At 63.2% G+C, this 18311-nt stretch overlaps 2 protein-coding genes across 3 annotated transcripts in view; one reads left to right on the top strand and one right to left on the bottom strand.

Moving 5' to 3' along the window:
• Nucleotides 1-837: 837 nt before the first annotated feature.
• On the bottom strand, nucleotides 838-7563 carry IRX2 (iroquois homeobox 2). 2 transcript variants are annotated; one of them, XM_062212162.1, is made up of 5 exons: nucleotides 7318-7563; nucleotides 5786-6191; nucleotides 4905-5624; nucleotides 4279-4351; nucleotides 838-1628 (listed from the first exon to the last, which is right to left on the bottom strand). In XM_062212162.1, the coding sequence occupies exons 1-4, from the start codon at nucleotides 7561-7563 to the stop codon at nucleotides 4299-4301; spliced, it is 1425 nt and encodes a 474-aa protein (XP_062068146.1). In that variant the 3' UTR covers nucleotides 838-1628; nucleotides 4279-4298. The 2 variants fall into 2 exon arrangements, with proteins under 2 accessions (XP_062068146.1, XP_062068147.1); XM_062212163.1 differs by lacking the exon at nucleotides 838-1628 and adding an exon at nucleotides 3002-3739.
• A 2901-nt stretch (nucleotides 7564-10464) lies between these two features.
• LOC133774707 (basic proline-rich protein-like) overlaps nucleotides 10465-18311 on the top strand; it is a 47613-nt gene continuing 39766 nt past the window's right edge. Inside the window, exons 1-3 of the mRNA XM_062212617.1 lie at nucleotides 10465-11250; nucleotides 11447-11897; nucleotides 12411-12462. Of these exons, the coding sequence (XP_062068601.1) occupies nucleotides 10465-11250; nucleotides 11447-11897; nucleotides 12411-12462 (1289 nt within the window). The remainder of the gene's footprint in view (nucleotides 11251-11446; nucleotides 11898-12410; nucleotides 12463-18311) is intronic.

An 18311-nucleotide genomic window follows, 5' to 3' on the forward strand; every position in this document is an offset into this window, starting at 1 on the left:
CGCGCGCCCACGCGAGGGCCAGGGAGAACGCTCGATCCGGAAGCCACTTGGAGCCTCTGGAAAATCGCACTGTTGTCGAGAACTCCGCGCACTAAGCCTTCCGTACTGGTGGCGATGTGCCCCTTGGGGGACAGCCGAGGGCCAGGCGGGGACGCCGGCCGTGGGAACCCGCGCCGCCCGTGCGCGCGCCACGGACCCCGAGGGCCAAGCCCACCCTTTGGGTTACTGCGTTGCAAAAATAACTAGAAAGTTATTTTTAGGAAAGAAATTCGAAAACAAGTAACGGACTGATCCGCCCATGTGTTTAGCTGGTCAGCGACACGCGCGTTCTCCGGGCCTCTCCGCGCCCAGCGGCTGAGGACGTGGCGGTCACGGGGACCCCTCCCCAGGTGGGGGGCGTCCTGGGCAAGCCGAGCCGCGGCAGCGCCAAGAGCCCGGCCGCTCCCCGCGCGTTCACTCCGTGCGGGAAAGACCTGCGCGGGGGTGGCACGGCTGCCCGGGCCTTCCCGGCTCAGAGTCTGCGGAAGTCGGGGAAACGCCCGGGGACGCCGCCGGCCAAGCTCCGGGCTCCCGGGCGCGGCGCCCCAGCCTCCAGGCCGCCCCGCAGCTGCTCGCTCCGCCGCCCGGGCCTCCCGCCTCACGCCCGACCGACCGCGGGACGCGGAGTGCCGGGCAGCCCTGCACAAAGAATAACTCCCTTATTGGGAACAAATGTTGACATTTGACGCGCGCGGGGCAAGCGCCCCCCCCCCCCCGCCCCCAGGGCCCACCTGGGACGGGAGCGCGAATTCCGATACAGCAGCTTCCGCGGGGCCGAGGGCCCAGGGGCTGGGCGCGCACCCGGCGCCACGTCAGTGCCTCGCAGCGCCTGGAGATGGCAGCTGTCCCGGGAGACCCCAGCGAATGCGGGCCTCCTGGTCAACACGTGCATCCTTTCTCTCTAACAAGTGGGTTTTGGTGAGCTCCTGTGAAATCCAGATATAAAACCCAGACGCCTTAAGCGTGGTCCCTTCCCCTGGTTAGTTTTCGCTCTTTCTCTCTGGCTCTGTCTCTCTCTGGCTCGCGCGCGCGCTCGCACACACACACACACACACACTTTAAATCGACCCCCGCAAACACCTGCAGGTTTTCTGTCCTTATGTATTTTGAAATCAAGTCCTGCAGAAAGCAGTTCGGGTCAGCTGACAGGGTGGGTAAGTTATGGAAATCTCTGATGATGTGTTGTGTGTAGCAACATCAAAGAGGCTTCTTGTGCCTTGCTAATCTCCGGAGCAGCTCCGGGTTGTCGCCGGTGGAGAGGCCCCCATCATCCCGGAGCATGGCGGGGGAGAGGGGCAGGCACCTCGTGGCCAGCCAAGCGGTCTTCCTGCGGCGGAGCCCTGGCTTCCGGGTCCCAGAAGGCACACAGATCCATTTTCCTCGGGGTGTCTGTGGGAAGGTCTTCTTCCGGGTCTCCTTGGTTTGCCGCGGCGAACGTCTTTGGGTGCTCAAGGTCACCTCTCACACACAGAGACTGCTGCTCTGTGAGGCTGGAGGTGTGCACAGTGTTCGTCCACACCCTAGACCCTCACCTTGAAGGCACAAGGTTCCTCAGGCATTGTCTGTATGTATTCTTGATGGCTTTGTGTCTAAAACCAAAACAGGCACACAGTTAGCACTCAGGATCGCTTCCGGATCCCCTGTGCTCCCAGGCACACCGCCCCTGCCCCTGCCACGGAGTGGGTCTTCCCTTGGGAGAGGCCGTCCCTCTCCCACCAGCTCCCTCCCAAACATCCCCGCCTCCATCGGGAGGGGGGACACACAGCCCCTGGGCCCCCGAGGAAACCGCAGGAAACCGAAAGCAGCCGCTCCCCCCACCAGCAGGGCTGTGTGTCCAGTTGTCTCCTGGCTGTGCCTCAAGTATCGCGATTACTTCCAAATACCCTTTTATAACAAGACCCCAGCAAGAGGCCACTCTTTTCCAAGGCACAGAAAGCCACTGGAGAGAGATCCGTTTGTCAATATCAACTGCTCTAGCAATTTCCCAGCCTCAGACACGTCGGCCTATTGGAGCTGGCAGATGCTTAGACAAGATTTTATAAATTGTTCAATATCAGCCCATAATGAACCCCAACTGACCACTCCCAAGCAGCTAAAAGCACCCGCGACCTCCCCCGCTGGTATCCAATAATGCTCTCACGCGGCACCGTTATTAATCATGGAATAAAATAGATGAACCTCTTGAAAAATAAGTGTATGATTGATTAAAAGGCAATCTACGGAGCCATTATTCTTGTTTTATAACCGTCACTTATATTCACTCAATTTATCTTTGGAGAGGAAATAAATGATTGTTCATTTCTTTTCTGAAATTATATTATGTGGATATCCATATAATTTTGTTGAAAATTAAAGTGACAGGTTTGTTGCTTTTATGATCCTAATCAAAGAAGATATGTTACTTGTCTACAAACCTCAGACTTGTCCTGTAATTAGAAAGTGAGTGAGGTAATAAAGCAGCCGGGTCCAGGACTGTTCAAACTTCTCTCCCCCGGCCCCCGGGGTACGCGAGAGAGCGGACACACCACTCCCTGCTGCCCAAGGATCGTCCCCGGCGTTCACCGCAGCTGTTGGATAGGGCAGCCCAGAATCCTTCCAAGATTCCGAATTCCCCGCGCCCAGCGGCGTGGGCACCGGGGCTCTGAAAGCCACGGTCAGGGCCATGGGGGGGGGGGTCCACCCTCACCACGCTCCAGCGTCCCAGTGTCGCTCACTGAAGAGGACCAGAGAGCAGCATCGGAAAGGAATGCAAAAGGCGCAGGCAGGGCAGAGCGTTTTATTTTTGCCAAGTTCTAGGATTTTACACAGCAGACATGTTGCATATTCAGAGCACAGAGACCTTAATTTTCTTGCCATACATTCTACAGGGATCAGCGAGGGCAGACGTCTGTCCGTGGCTCTCCTGCCAGCTGCACTTCCTGCTTTTCGGAGCGTGAGAAAGGAGAGTTTATTTCACACAGCTTCTGACTCACGGGGGAAGGCGGTGGGGTGGGGGGAAGGCAGTGGGGTGGGGGAGAAGGCAGTCGCCAGGGGGCTGACAGACAGCACTGGGCTCTGTACCCAAGGCTCACTCCCCGGGAAAAATGAGCCCCAAACACCGCGTTCATTGTAGACTAGGCTGCTTTTATTTACAATTTGAGATATAAATTAGTAAAGAATCAGTGTTAAACAACCAACAAAGATTGTATAACCAGCAATGTCCAAATAAAAACCAGGCAGAATTTATTTACAAAAAAAGTTTCGATTCCATTGCAATACAACTTGCATAAATTACTAGCTTTATATCATTATAAAAATAAATATCAAATTTGTTTCCACTTCTTGCAGTACGTAACGTCTCCAATCACGTGGTATTCCTACTGTGTACATCTTTTACAAAGAACTCTCCCAGTCCGTCCTAGCACACCTAGAGAATATAGACCGTGGCAATGAAGTGATGGATGCGAGGGATCCTGAGAAAAACAGATTGTTCCCGAAAATCGCACGTACATCTGGAAGCTACACTACGCCAACACGTTACGCACGTCCCACAACACAGCTCTGGCCGCACAGTCCCGGGGGCTCTGCTCGCTCACAGCGGCGAGAGATCGGTCCGACCCGAGAGATCTGGGCTTCGCAGCTGTGGCTTTAGGAGCTCGGCAAGAGAAAACGGGCTGCTGACTTTATTATTTTTTGTTTCCAAAGCAATTGTGACACCTACCTGTGGACCAAGGAAAAAACCAAATCATCCCAAATCCTTCTGCGGCGCACCAACACCATCGCACTACAAGAACGAGTGAGTCACTTGAAAGGCTCGCACCGCGTCCCCGTCTGCTGGCTCTGTGACCGGTGACTGTGCCTAGTGGTAGAGAACCGTGGCCTCTGACGCCCGCAGGCCCGGCCGCTGCGGCTCTAGCCGGCTCCGGGTCGCGCCGGCAGCCCCCTCTGCAACACCGCCGCGTGGAAGCAGGTGTCCGCGGTGACAGCGGCTCCACACCGCGCGCACGCGCCCAGACTGAGCGTCTAGGACCTTGTCTCAAGCAGAGAACCACGGCGGTGCGCAATCGCGACACAGGGACAGTGCAGCTCTGAGTGCTTCTTCAAAGAGCAGCTGGCGAGAAGGAAAACGGGGATCCAGAGCAGAGGGCCCCCCCTTTGCCGGGAACGAAGACCCGAGCGGGCCGCTCTACCCTCAACCCCGGGACAGGACGAGCGAGTCACGCACGGAGCCGGCGTGCGGGCGCGCGGGCGTCCACTTACGTGCGTCGCCGTGCGGCGTTCTATAGGTAGGGCTGGACGCCGCCTCCAGCCACGGTGCAGCCCTCGCTGGCATCTGTCGGGGGAGGGGCAGTGAGTGAGACCCCAGCCCTGCCAAAAGACGCCCTGGGCCCAGGTCCCCGGCGCCGCCTCCGAGGCTTGGCCTGCCCGGCAGCTTCTCACGTCCTCTCTATATGTTTAGTTCTCGGGTAGCCCGAGTTACGAGGCGCCGAGGCCGCGCACCGCAGGGCGGAGACGGGGACAAAGCCCTGGTTTTCTGCTTACAGGCAGGAGCCTGCGAGAGGCGCGCGCAGCTGCCCTCTTCGGAGACCCCGCTCGGGCGGCGCAGCGAGGAGCTCAGCCCGGCCGTCGACATGCGTTCGGAGGCCGTTTGCCTTGGCCAAAGCCAGTCTGGCGCCTAATACCAGCAGCCACAATAACGGTGAACTGGGGCAGCAGCAAGCGACGGCCACACCTCCGCTCCCTCTCGCCCCCGCTGCATGCAGGGCCCGCACTCCCAGCCTCCTTCCCCAGTCCCCTGCGCCAAATCCCTGGGCGTCCCTTGCCCCCACCCAGACTTTCCCGGGACGTGCCGCCGACCCTCCCTCCCCACAGCCCCCGCAGCCTACCTTTCTTGGGCTCATAGCCGCCGCCCGGGGGCCGGTAGTGGGGCTCCAGCGGGTGTGCGCCCGCCTTTCCCGCGTCGCTGGCCGCCTTGGGCGCGGCGTGCAGCGCCTCGCTGGGGGCGGCGGCCGCCGAGTTGTAGCGCAGCAGCCCCTGGCCCTGCAGCGCGGCGTTCAAGTTCCCGTAGTTTGTGTAGCTGCTGTAGAAGGGCGCCGTGTAGTACAGGTGGCGGCCGAGCAGCGGCGAGGCGGGGTAGGGCGAGCCGCTCGGCGGCGCCCCGGACGGAGCGGGCGCAGCGGCCGCGGGCATCCCCGGCGGCCCGCAGCCCGGGCCCAGGCTCGGCTGCTTGAGGTCCGACGTGGCGATCTCGGCCAGCGACCACAGCTTGGGCTTGCTGGCCTGCGGCTGCGCGCCAGGCGACGTCCGGCTGCCCAGGGGCGGCTTGCCTCCACCGCCTCCGCCGCCGCGGGGTGCGGCCTCGGGCGGGGGGCTCAGCAGCGGCGCCTCCACGCCGGTGAGCGGCGACGAAGTCACGGGCTTGGGCGGCGCCAGGTCCTGCACGCCCTCCTCCTCGTCGTCCTCCTCATCCTCCAGGTCGTCGTACTTGTCCTTGCACTCCGAGCCCGATTCGCACAGGGGGTCCCCGGCGCGGCACGGCAGCTTCTCCCCGTCCGACTCGGCCGAGCAGGAGTGATCCGTGAGCGAATCCACGTGCAGGCTGATCCCTGCGGGGGCGCGGGCACGGTCGGTGGGCTGCCGGGGATGGCCGCCCCCGGGGCCCTCCCCTCGGCCCAAGCCCGGCCCCGCCTCCGCGACCCTGGCCTCCCCGCCGAGTGCCCTGGAGGGCAGCGCGCGCCCCGCCTGGGAAGAAAGCGTTGCGGCTCACCTTCGTCCTCCGCCGAGGTCTCCGCGCCCTCCTGCGCCTTGTCGGGACTCCCCTCCTTGGCCCTCGCCGCGTCGCCCTCGTCTTCGTCCTCGTCCTCGCTTTTGTTCCGCGGCGCCCACGTCATCTTGTTCTCCTTCTTGAGGCGCCGGCGCGCGTTGGCGAACCAGGTGGAGACCTGCGTGAGGGTCATCTTGGTGATGATGGCCAGCATGATCTTCTCGCCCTTGGTGGGGTAGGGGTTCTTGCGGTGCTCGTTGAGCCAGGCCTTGAGCGTGGCCGTGGCGTCCCGCGTGGCGTTCTTGCGGTACGCGGGGTCGTTGAGCTGGTATGGGTAGGCCGCGCTGCCATACGGGTGGTAGCTAATGGCGCCGGTCATCCCGGTCGTGTGTGCGTCGTAGGGCGCGCCCTGGAACCGACAAGAGCCATGAGTGGAGGCGCTGGCGGGCCAGCGTGGGGGCCGCCCATGCGGCCGAGGGGCCGCGCCTCTCCCGGCCAGCGAGCAGGAAGGGCAGCGGGGCCTAGGGGCCAGCTGTGGATCACAGAAAGTACTGCGGCTTCATTCTGGAATTTCTGAACTATTTCACTTTCCTAAGAGGATAGGTCTCCCCCTGGACGCCCCCGAGCCGCGCGCGCGCATGCACAGGCCCACAGGTAGTGTTGCAGCGTCTTCATTTCTGCGGGCGCTCCGAGTGCCGCTGCCTCGCTGCCTCCCCCCGCCCGCCCTCATTTGGTTAAAGAAACAGCCGAGCCCCCACCGCCATTCACACTCCAAAGCTGGGCAAATCCAATTTGCGACTCAGAAGCCAGTCACCGTTTCCAATTCTTCAAATACGCGGTAATTAGCATTTTAATTCATCCTTTAACGTTTAAATTCGAGACCTTAGCAGCCTTCTCCCAGGCCGCGCCTACTCCTCCCGTGCCTGGGATCCCACCGAGGGCCGGCGGCGGCGGCCACCAGCCCCGGACTGGCCTCAGTCGCCCGAAACGCGCTCGGCCACGGCCCGGGCCAGCCCAGCTGCCGGCCGCGGGTCGCGGGAGCGGGAGCTGCTCCGGCGAGCCGGGGCTTCGGGCGGCGCTCGGCGGGCCACACGCGCACCGACTGCTGTCCAGACTGGTCCGCGCGGCGGAGCCAGGCCGAACCGGGAGCCGCAGCCGGAGGCTCCCCGGGGAGGACCCGCCGAGCCCCAGCCCCGCAAGTAGGGGCGAACGGCCCGAGAGCCGCCCCGGAGGCCCAGCGGCGTCGGCCCTCGCCCCACGCCAACGCGATCGAGGCTGCGGGGGTGAGCCAGGGAGCACCCACCGCAGACCCCGGGCCCCGGGGGAGCCGGGTTTCCCGGGCTCTCCAAGAAGAAGACCCCGGGAGCCGAAGGGGAAGCGGCGCGGGTCCCGGCGCCAGCTCAGAGCCGCTCCTCGCTGGCCGCACTGCCCCTGCCCCCTCGTTCCGCATGCGGCGACTCCGCAGCCGCCCCCCGCGCTCCGTCCCCGGCGAGCCCCGAGCCTCGGCGCCCCGCGTCCCCACCCTGAGCGGTTACCATGTAGGACGGGAAGCCGGCGGCGGCCGCCGCGTCCGCCGAGTACTGCAGCGGGCTGCCGAAGCCGGTGGCCGCCTGCGCCGTGAAGGCCGCCGAGCCCGGGTACGGGCTGAAAGCCGAGCCGGACGCCGAGCGCGCCAGCTCCTCGCTGCGCGGCGCGGCCAGCGCGGACGCGCCGTACGCCGGGCACGAGTAGAGCGCCAGCGAGCCGGGCGCTTGGTACAGGTAGCCCTGCGGATAGGACATGGTGGGCGCGGGGCGCGGGGCCCGCGTCACGCCGAGCAGCGGGCAGGGCGCGCGGCGCCCTCCATCCACGCCCGGCCGGGGCGCGGCGGCGCGGCGGCGGGCACCCGGGCCGCGGGCGGAGGCTGGCCCGCCCGGGCACTAGCCTGGGCGTCCCGCGAGCCGGGGGGACCGCGAGGCGGTGGCGGCGGCGGCGGCGGCGGCGGCGCGGAGCCGGTGGGCGCAGCCGCGCGCCAGGCCGGCGGTCGGGGTTTGGGGGAGTCTCGAGCCGGGAGTGAGGAGTTGAGGAAGGAGCGCTCGAGTTTCCGAGGGACATTGGAACGCGGAGCTGTCCGTCACGCGCTCATCTGCATATTCGGGCGCCCGCCCCTCCCCTGCTCCGCCCGCCGGCCCGGGCCGGGGGCGGGGCGGGGCGCCGCGCGGGGCGGGGCGCGGCGCGGGGGCGGCGGGCGCGCGGGCGGGGCGCGCCGGCTTTTGTGGCGCAGCCGCCGTTCTCTGCGCTCCGGCCCCGGCCCGCCGAGCGGCGCCCCGCGCCCCGGCCTGCGGGGCTGCCGGATCGGCGCGCGCCCCCGCCCGCTCGCACAGGCTCCCGGCCACCGCCCCCCCCACCCCCCATCCGGCCGGCCCCCCGACCTCGCCCGGGCCGCCCCCCGCCCGCCCCAGGCGGCCGCTGCCCCGCCCCCAGCTCGGCCCTCGCGGACTCGGCAGAGGCCGCCCGCAGTCGGGCCGGGCCGGGTCCACTCGGGGCACGCGCGACCCGTGTCCGCCTCTCCTCCCCGAGGAGGCCGGCCCGGGTCCGAGACCGGAGCCCGGGAGGATGGGGGCGCCTCTCGCCCGCACCCTCCCCGGGCATCGCGGCCTCGAGGGCCCAGGCTCCCCGCGCGGCCTCGCTGCCGGCCGTGGAGCGCGGACCTGAAGTCCGGGCGCCCGGGGTGTCGACTGCCCGGGGGCCCTGAGTGAGCCTGGGCGGGGGCTCCGCGCCGACGAACGCCGCCCCAAAGCAGGTTTGTTTTGTTTTGTTTTGATCAGTTGATGCCTCTTCGGATTGAGTTCAGGAAACGCGGGAAAGAGTGGACGCGGACGAGCCGCCTAGAGCACGGAGGGCGCCCCGGAGAGGGACGCGGAGGCAGCCGGCACCGCAGGTACCTCGGCCGGCGCCCGCACAGCCCCGCGTACCCACGCCACGCGGCTTCCTCCCTGCCCCACCATAGCTCCCGGAGGAGGGCATCTGTGGACCGGGCCTCAGGGTCGCCGGTGGGGGGCGCTCGGGGGGTTGTTAGGGGTTCAGGGGTGTGCCGGTCCGGGTGCCGGAGCGCACCCAACAGGTGCCCGCTGGGCGTGCGCGGTGATGGGGTGGGGCGCGGGGGCTGGGGCGGCCGGGGCGCAGGCCTGCAGCTGGCGGCACGCGGGGCTCCAGGGGCTCCAGCCAGGCCACGCGCGCACCAGGGCCGCTCCGAGCAGCCGGGCTGTCTGTGTCTCTCTCCCCAGGTCCAAGGGACTGGCGAACTGCGGCATTGGGAAGACATGGACGCCGCCTCCTCGGCCAGCGGGCGCGTGGCCCGGCAGGTGCGGTCCCGGCAGGCTACCCCTCTCCCTGTCCTGTCCCCCCCCCCCGCCCCTTCCCCTACACGCCCCTGAACCCCAGGCCTCCAACATCCGGATGCACGCACCCTGCGTCCCGAACTCCGGGCTCCTCGTGCGCCTGGCAGGGGAACCCCACCTGGGGCATCCCAATTCAGCTCCGGCTGGTGTTTTTATTTTGGGGGGTAGAGTGGGGGGGGGGGGAGGGAAAGGGGGAGAGAGAGACCGCCGCGCACACAGTCCGTGACAAGTTTGGGCTTCTTGGGAGCGAATTCCTCCCGGAGGCCGCGTTGCGTGAGATGCCCGCACGCTGGGACCCGCACAGGTCAGGCTGCAGCCTTTCAGGTTCGCTTCCAATCAGATTAAGTGGGGGGAAAAAACCGGGTGTAATTTTTGTCGCTGGGGAGCGCGGGCCTGGAGCCCTGCCGAAGCCCGGCTCCTGCTGCGCCTTCGTGAGCTTGGGGTGCGGCCCCTCCTTGGGCCTGACCTCCGCCAGTGGCCGAAGGGAGAGCAGCGGCTCCAGATACAGTCGGTTTTGACATCAATTAAATACACAAGCAGACGCGCGCACGTGACCGCCGGCCCCGCGGCCGCGCGCACCCTCCCCTCGCCCGCAGCTCTTGGAGACGGCCTCCTCCTCCGCGGTGCGTGTTTTCCGCAGCAATTATTCCCCTGCATCGAAATCTGGGTTTTCCATACTGCTGCCTGTGCCTAATAAAACCCGTCTACCGCGCACCGTCGCACAGCCGCGTCGCGCTGCGTGCGGTTTTTATTGGTAGTGACTGTGGCAAATTAAAACGCTTACGCGGGAACATCAGGACCCGTGCCGCTGGAATAGGTAAACTCCGCTTCGCTTTAAAAACAATTTTATTAAATCACTTTTTATTGGGTTGAAGTTGGCCTCATCCTCTTCAAAACAATCCAGGAGCCAAAAGGCAGGCTCCGAGGGTGGAGGCCCCGCGCGGTGTCACCGGCCCGACTGCCCGCCTGCGAGCGTGGCCCGGGCTGGCCGGGACTCCAGCTCGGGTCCCCGCGGGGAGCCACGGGGCCCTGGGCGTTTCGCTCCAGGGCGAGGCGGCGTTCGGGCATGCAGGGTCGAGGGGGCGGCTGGGCGCTCGGCTCCCGCGGCTACCAGTCGCCATCCCGCCTACCGGGAGCAGAGGGAGACAGAGGATGGGCGAGCACGCAGGGAAGGGCAGCCGCTGGCCGCTGTCCCGACCCTTCCCGCAGCGGCCCCCCTCCCCCGCGTGTGCACAGCAGAAAGGAAGCCCGCGCTATTGCTATCCTGCTCCTTGTCCCCGCAACCAAGAACAAGCGGCCAGTATGCGGGCCCCAGGGTCTGGTGGGGGCGCGATCCGAGCCGTGGCCGCCACAGCGGGGTCCCGGGGCTCTCCGGGGCGCGGGCAGGCGAAAGAAGCGACGAGGCCAGGAGTCGTGCGCGCGGGCGGCGAGGGGGCGCTGTGGCCCGCGCCTGCCGGCCTAGGCCCGGCCACCGACGGGCGGAGACGCCCCTGCGCCTGGCGCGACCCGCCTCCTCCCGCATTGGCTCACGGCTGGGAAGAGGCATCGCGACCCGGGCGTTTCAATAAAAGTGCAGCCGCGCCGGCCGTCTCTGCCGCTGTCCTAACCGCTCCGGCCCCCGGTGGAGTTCCGTGGGAACGCAGCGACTGTCCGGGGCGTAACTGGGCCGCCGAGATGAACGCGCGCCATCTCCCGGGTCCCGCCCTGCGCGAGATGCACGCGTTTCCAGCGCACCCGGCCACGCGGCTGCTGTGTTCGCCGTGCCCGACGCCCCCGGCCGCGGACACCCCGGCGCGCCCGCCCTTCCGCGACCACCGGAACGCGTCCTTACGAACTGTGCCCAAGTTTCCTAAAGTGAAACGCAGACCGCTCGCACTCCGGACGCGCGCGAGTGCTTCTAGACTCCCGGCCGGCTGCAGGAGCCACAAAGTCTCCCTGAAAACCACGCGCGGCGGAGACCCCGCAGGGTCCCGCTCGAGGCTTCCGGGGGGCCTGGGCGACCCCCGGGCAGGGCAGGAGGGCGGCACCAGGGGCCTAAGGTTCCCCCGGGCAGGGCAGGAGGGCGGCACCGGGGACCTGGCGTCCAGGGCCCACGCGCGCGTTCTCTTGGGCACCACGTCCTCCTGGGCGGCTCTTCCCCGACCGCTCGCGCCTCCCGGCTTCCTTTGGGGGCAGCGGAATTCCCCGTTGTCCCGCGGATGCCCCGCCTCCGACGTGCTTCCCGAAGTTTCTCAGGGCGCGGGGCCGGGAAAGCCCCATTTGCCGGTGGCTCCGCGGCCCGCAGACCCCGGCCTCCCGCTGCGCTCGCGCGAACCCCAACCCTTGCTCCCCGCCGCCCCCGACCCCGTCCCGGACCCCGGATCCCGGATCCCGGCTGCGGTTCCCTCCCGCCGCGCTGGGCCGTCGCCGGCCGGGGCGCCTGGCGGGGAACGCGGCGCGGAGACGGACCCAGGCCGTACGGGATCGCAGTGAGAGGACGCCCGCGGCGGGAGCGGCTGCCCGTGGAAACCCACGCGCGTGGCCCGCCCTTCGGCTCACCGGGGCGCGCGCGAAGACCGAGGCTCCGTACGGCCCGGAGAGGCCGCGGCTCGCGGCGGTGGCGTGGCGTTCCAGCTTCGCTTTTCAGCGCGTCCGGGCGAAGAGGCGGCCGGGAGAGGTGCGCCCCGACCCCCGCACCTCCAGGCCGCTGCGCGTCCTCCTTGGGAGCGGCGCAGCGCAGGCCGCCGCCCCGGCAGGTAGGACCCCTAGCTCTCAAGCCGGTGGGCGGCGGCGAAGGGAGTCTGCCACGAGGCCTGGGCTCCTGGGGGGCCGCGGTTGGTACCCGTTGCCAGCTCCCAGTTGGGTAGTGTACCGGGCGGCACGTGGGCGCCCCTGCGCGCACCGCGCACCTCGCCGCTGCCCCGCACACCTGCGATGCCAGAGGCAGGGCCGGAAGCGCAGAGGCCAAGCAGGTAAAGGTGACCGCATTCCCAGCCGGCCATCAGCGGGGGATTCAGGCTGGGCTGACAGGGTGCAGCCGGCCGGGCGCGGCGGGGGGCGAAGGCAGGGCGTGAGCCCAGCGAGCGGGCGCAGCAGGGCCGCGGGGGCGGCAGGCAGGGGGCCCGGGATGGGTGCTGTGTCACACTCTCTGGGCGACACCAGCCGCGAGTTCTCAGGTGTGGGGCCAGGCGGTCCCAGACAAGAGGATGCCCAAGTCGGTCTGGGAGGCGAAAGGCCACGTTTAGCCCTGTTTGCGGGCCTGAGCCTAGGTCTCTTCCAGGCCCAGGGAAGCTTCAGGGTCTGCGGTGCCGGGGATGCGAGGTGAGGCCTTAGCTCCAGCAGCAGTGTTTCATTTGTGGAAAGCTTGTCTGCAATAACGTTCTAGAATGTCAGCCTCTCAGCTCGGAATGGCGTGGACGTGGGATCGCATGGCTCCACACGTCCATGTTCTGAGATACGTTGATGGTTCTGGAAACGAAAATGAAAAATAAGTCCTAGCTCGTAAGAGAAGCCACATCGCCCGCAGTCTTCCAGGCCACTCTGGGAAAACGCTCCACTCCCAAGGCCCCACGGTCTTCCACGTTTTCTGTCCTCTTTTTCCTCCGCCCACACTTGGATGAAGCAGAAGTTGGCTTGGACTTGCAGCGTAGCCTTTGCTACTTGGGTCTGTGTCTTTGTGCCATTCTCCCAGGCGTGGCAGAGAGAGGCAGGCTTGGTGCTCCCTCAGCCCCTGGGCCTCCCAGGAGGTGCAGCCAGGGGCTCCCGGGGGTGCAGGGCCGAGCCGGACACAGCCAGGTGCCTGCACCCCTGGGGGAGGCTTGGGCTGGGACAGTGCCCGTGGCTCTGTGGCTGCTCTACACCACAGTGAGTGTATTTTAGAAAATTCAAGTAAAGATTGGAGAACCGGCCCAGGGAGCCAGAGGCAAGGGGAAGGAGCCTGGGAAAGCACAGGATGCAGCCAGCAAAGGCGGGAAGGAGAGTGTCCTGCCAGGCAGAGGGGGACAGGAAGGGCCTCCTCCCTCTGCTCAGCTGGGCTGCAGTGCCCAGCAGGCCTTTGCACACTTCCTCTCACGCCCAGCCCCGAAGCTCCTCTGGAAGCAAGCCCCTCTGCCTTTCTGGGCACTGCAGCCCCGCGAGACCTGGAGCCTCGCTAACTCCAGTGTGCTTCCAGCCCTGGCTCAGAGGGAGAGGCCGGCAGGGCTGCTCGGTGATGCCGCGGTCTCCATGTTCTCTTTTCCTCACCTGCTCCGAAGCGGGCAGGGAGGAGGGTGCCAGGCCTGGGCCGGTGCAGTCCCAGAGGCCTCCCTGGGCTCACTGGCCCCTCTGAGCTGCTACAGCGTGCAGCTCAGTGCTGGGGACACTGGCCAGGCGCCGGCAGCCTGCAGCCGGACTCGCTCCCATGTGGGGCCTCCACAGGCTTCCTCCTGTAGGTCACAGCATCCCGGAGCCTGGGGGTGGCGGCCTCCACCACCCCTCACTGCCTACCTGGGCGTGGCGCCCTCTGCCCACCCTCACTGCCTACCTGTGGGTGCCAGACGAACACTGATTCCCTGAATGTATGCGTGAACAGTGACTCTGTGGCTCATCCACCTGTCCTAAGAGGCACAGCAGGGAGACCCATGGGGACACTGGCCTGCGTAGCCACTCCCGCTGCTCCCCACACCTGATGGTGGTAGATGCCCTAGTCCAAGCCGACCACGGCACCCCTGGCAGCCCCCACTCCCGAGTGTAAAGCAAGGTCCATTTCGGATGCTGACAGTTAAGGCTCACTGGATACGGACATTTTAACAAAACGTCATTTAAAAAAATCCCTAGTGATTGTCATCCCCAAACCATGTATTCCATTTCCTACACAGTAACCTACACAGTTCCCAGGACCCGGGGGTGCTCGGTGGCGTTCACTGAGCAAATGAATGTGTCTATGTTGATATTTGGGGAAAAGGAAACTTTAATCAAAGCTGACTGGCCTTTCATGGTATTTTCGGTGAGAAGTTCAGAGTGGGGAAGAGTCATAGACACCATATTTAAAAAATAAGTTAGGTCCCAGCGATGTTTTTGTAGACATAGATAAGCTCATACCAAGATGTATATGAATGGGCAGAGGCCTTGGGAGAGCTAGGATAATTTGGAAAAAGAGTGAAGTGGTAGGAATCAGACTTCTCTGTTTCTAGAACTGAGAGAGAGAGGTGCTGGTGGAGGCGCAGACGCACAGACCGGGGCGGGGTGGGGCACCGGAAGTGGAGGCCACAGGTGTGTGTTCCGCACAAAGGCGCAGGAGCGAGCCGTGCAGGGGCGTCAGCCTTCAGCCGCTGGGCCTGGCACCGCTGGCCACTCCAACCTAAGTCTCACGCCTTGCCTAAAAATTAGCTGAAAGTGTGGGCCGCGACAAATGCAAAATTATAAAACTTAAAAACAAAATGGGAAGAGAGGCTGGTGTTGGGGGCTAAGCCACCGCCCGCCGTACCAGCATCCCGTGTCCAGGTGACAGTTCTACCCGGGCTGCTCCACTCCCCTCCAGCCCCCTGCTAATGGCCTGGGAAGGCAGCGGAGGACGGCCCGAGTGCTGGGGCCCCTGCGCCTGGGTAGGAGACCTGGGTGGAGCTCCTGGCTCCTGGCTTTGTCCTAGCTCAGCCCCAGCCATTATAGCCATTTGGGGAGTGAGCCAGCAGATAGAAGATCTCTCTCTCTCTCTCTCTTTCTGTATGTGAGTCTTTCAAGTAAATAAATCTTTAAAAAAATTGGAGAAGTTCTTTGGGACCTGAGGCTAGGTAGAGTTTTCCATCAGATACCAAAAACTCAATCAATAAAAGCAAGATTTTGCTTAACTGGATTTCATCCAAATTTAAAACCTTTGCTTGTGAAGGAGCTTGTTAAGGGAACCACATGTATCAGAGTGAAACAAAGAACTGTTGTCAGAATTTACAGGGTGAGGGGGAAGATGGCGATGTGGCATAGCGGGTGAAGCCACCACCTGCAGTGCCGGCATCCCATATGGGCACCGGTTCAAGTCCTGGCTGCTCCACTTCAGATCCAGCTCCCTGCAAATGGCCTGCACCCGTGTGGGAGACCTGGAGGAAGCCCCTGGCTCCTGGCTTTGGGCTGGCTGTTGCAGCTATTGGGGAGTGAACCAGCTGATGGAATCTGTCTCTCTCTCTCTCTCTCTCTGCCTCTCTCTTTCTCTCTCTCCCTCTCTCTCTATCTCTGCCTCTCTGTAACTCTGCCTTTCAAATACATATATAAATGTTTTTAAAAAAAGAATGTATAAGGGTTAGTCCAAAGTGAGCCATGCAACAAAACCAGAATTCAGCTGGAAAGTGGGGAGAAGATGCGAAAGGCCATGCATCGGTGAGACGACAGGTGGTTAAAAAGCGCGTCACACAGATGCTCACCGTCTGTAAACACCAGGATTCGGACCACAGTGGGTGATGCTCACCTGTCAGAGTGGAGAGACACGAGAGCCGTGATGGCACCCAGTGCTGCGGAGGGCGTGGTGTGGTCTGGGCTGGCAGAAGCCGCGTGGGGTCCACTCTGGAAGACAGCCAGGCCTGTTCCTCTGGGACTGAAGACGCGGCTGCCGCACAACCCAGCGCTCGTGTTCTTGGTGTTGGTTGTAGACACGCTGAAGTACATTCACAGGAAACCCTGGCCGCCAACAGCTGTGGCCACCTGATCCACGGTAGACAGGACTGCAGCAGCCGGGTGCCCAGGCTTGTTCCTTGTGAGCATTCGGAGAGTGGGCCAGCGGATGGGAGCGTGCTCTCTCTCTTTCTCTCTCCTCTCTCTCTCTCCCTCTCCTCTCTCTCTCTCTCTCTCTCTCTCTCTCTCTCTGTTTAATTAAGTAAATTTAAAAACAGTTAAACATCCCAATTTTTTTTGTAGAAACTATTAAGTGGACTCTAACGACGTGGAATTACAGAGGCCTGGAGTAGGCAGAGAGATTTGAGAGAGGAGCCTGTGGCTTGGTGTCAGGCCCTGGGTGCGGTTACGGTGACTAGGACAGTCGGCTGCTGGTGGCAGGTGAGCCGTGCAGACCGGGGCGGGGCTTGGACACCTGCGTCCCCCATCAGGCTGCCTGTGTTCAAGTCCTGGCCCCCTCCTGACCCAGCTTCCTGCTGGTGTGCATCGGCGCATGACGGCCCCGTGACTTGGTCCCTGCCACCCAGGGAGGGGCTCTGGCTTTGGGTTGAGTTCCTGGCTCCTGGCTTCAGCCTGGCCAAGCCCCTGCTATGTGGGCAGCTGGGGAGTGAACCAGTAGATGGGAGGTCTCTTGCCCAGTTGCTTAAAAGATACCTAACACCATCAGCCGCAAGGAATGAGATACTCCACGCGTTAGATGGCTCCTGGCAGCATCCAGGGCCATCCCTGGTGGCGGCGTGAAGAGACAGCAGTGTCTCAGAGCCTAAGGTTAAGCATCGCTCGTCGTTGTGTGAGTTCGATGTACAGATGTGGCAGGCATGGCTCCTGAAAAACTGAGGCCCCCCTCCCCCGGTGTCTGCCAACAGAGACGATGGGGTGGCCTGTGGTCCTCTCACACTATGGGGAGGGGAAGGCGGGGACGACATGGCACAGAGGGAGCTGAGAACCCAGAGACCTTGGTGAGCTGATGCTTGTGCCGTGCCTGGGCAGCAGGGATCCCTGGATCCACGGGGATGGAAGTGGCCAGGGACTGAGGCTGGGGCCTGCGCAGGGCCAGGAGGATTCCACGGGTGATGACATTGCGTCCTAGGCTGTCATGACGCAGAGACGCGAGTTTGAAAGCCGCCACGTTGTGCGCGAAACGTCCCGGTTAGTGAAACGCATGCGTCTTACGTTTCCACTGAAATGATAAGCGGAGATTTGAAAGACTCACTGAGATTTTGTTACGTCACAGTGCCGGTTGGCAGACTCCGTCTGGGAACTGGTACTGGCCCTCACTGCACCCTGCCCAGCCCAACAAGTGGTACGTAATGTTTGTTCCCAACTCTCCTTTGTTTTTCATTATATTTGAGGCTGGATAGCATTGCACATATTTATTTCTCAAATTACTTGTCTCTGTGAAATGCCCTCCGGTTCCTTAGCGTTGATTCTCTCTCCGGTATTAATAAGAGATTTTGTATTCCTTGATATTGAGTCTCGCATCCACATACATTGAGATTATTTTACTCATTTGAAAAAAAATTTATATGCGAGGCAGAGAAGAGAGAGAGCAGACAGAGCTCCTGTCCACTGGTTCTCTCCCCAGATGCCACAGGGCTGGGGCTGGGCCAAGGCTGAAGCCAGGAGCCAGGAATTCAGCCCCAGCCTCCCACATGGGCGGCAGGGACCCAGCTACATGCGTGGTCGTGTTGCCCCCCAGGGTCTGCTCCAACAGGAAGCTGGAGTCGGGAGCCAGGGGCTGAGGGGGCCCAGCCTCCGGTGGGGAGCGCAGCGTCCTAACCACGAGGCCAAGTGCTGCCACCCCTGCATTTTTGTCTCTCAAGTCAGCTTAAAACATCCTTGACTTTAAATAAATTCTGATTTTTTTTATCAAATTTTTAATTTTTTTTTATTTTTGACAGGCAGAGTGGACAGTGAGAGAGAGACAGAGAGAAAGGTCTTCCTTTTGCTGTTGGTTCACCCTCCAATGGCCTCCGCGATAGGCGCGCTGCGGCCGGCGCACCACGCTGATCCGATGGCAGGAGCCAGGTGCTTATCCTGGTCTCCCATGGGATGCAGAAATTCTGATTTTTTAAAAATATTTTATCTAATTGGAAATCAAAGTTACACAGAGAAAAGAGAGAGAGAGAGAGAGAGAGAGAGAGAGAGAGAGATCTTCCATCTGCTGGTTCACTCCCCAAATGGCTGCAACAGCCAGAGCTGAGCTGATCTGAAGCCAGGAGCCAGGAGCTTCCTCCCGGTCTCCCACGTGGGTGCAGGGGCCCAAGGACTTGGGCCATCTTCTACTGCTTTCTCAGGCCAAAGCAGTGAACTGGATCGGAAGTGGAGCAGCCGGGACTCAAACTGGCGGCCGTATGGGATGCCGGCACTGCAGATGGTGGCTTTACCTGCTATGCCACTGCACCAGCCCATAAATTCTGATTTCTAATGGGACAGTTTGTTAGTGTTCTATGACGTTTTGATTGACTAAAAACATTTTTTCTAAGAATATAGAATAAAAATATGTACTTTTTCTTATGTCTATGGGACTTTTA

Source organism: Lepus europaeus, chromosome 15 (genome assembly GCF_033115175.1).
Source record: "Lepus europaeus isolate LE1 chromosome 15, mLepTim1.pri, whole genome shotgun sequence".
In the NCBI taxonomy this organism is placed as follows: Eukaryota; Metazoa; Chordata; class Mammalia; order Lagomorpha; family Leporidae; genus Lepus; species Lepus europaeus.

What these genes read in the sequence shown, in the direction of transcription:
- IRX2 (XM_062212162.1), bottom strand. Translation starts at nt 7,563, where the DNA reads ATGTCCTATCCGCAGGGCTACCTGTACCAAGCGCCCGGCTCGCTGGCG. An exon ending in CCGGCTTCCCGTCCTACATG is followed by an intron (nt 6,192 to 7,317) that starts GTAACCGCTCAG and finishes TGTCGGTTCCAG; the next exon opens with GGCGCGCCCTACGACGCACA. An exon ending in GACCTCGGCGGAGGACGAAG is followed by an intron (nt 5,625 to 5,785) that starts GTGAGCCGCAAC and finishes GCGCCCCCGCAG; the next exon opens with GGATCAGCCTGCACGTGGAT.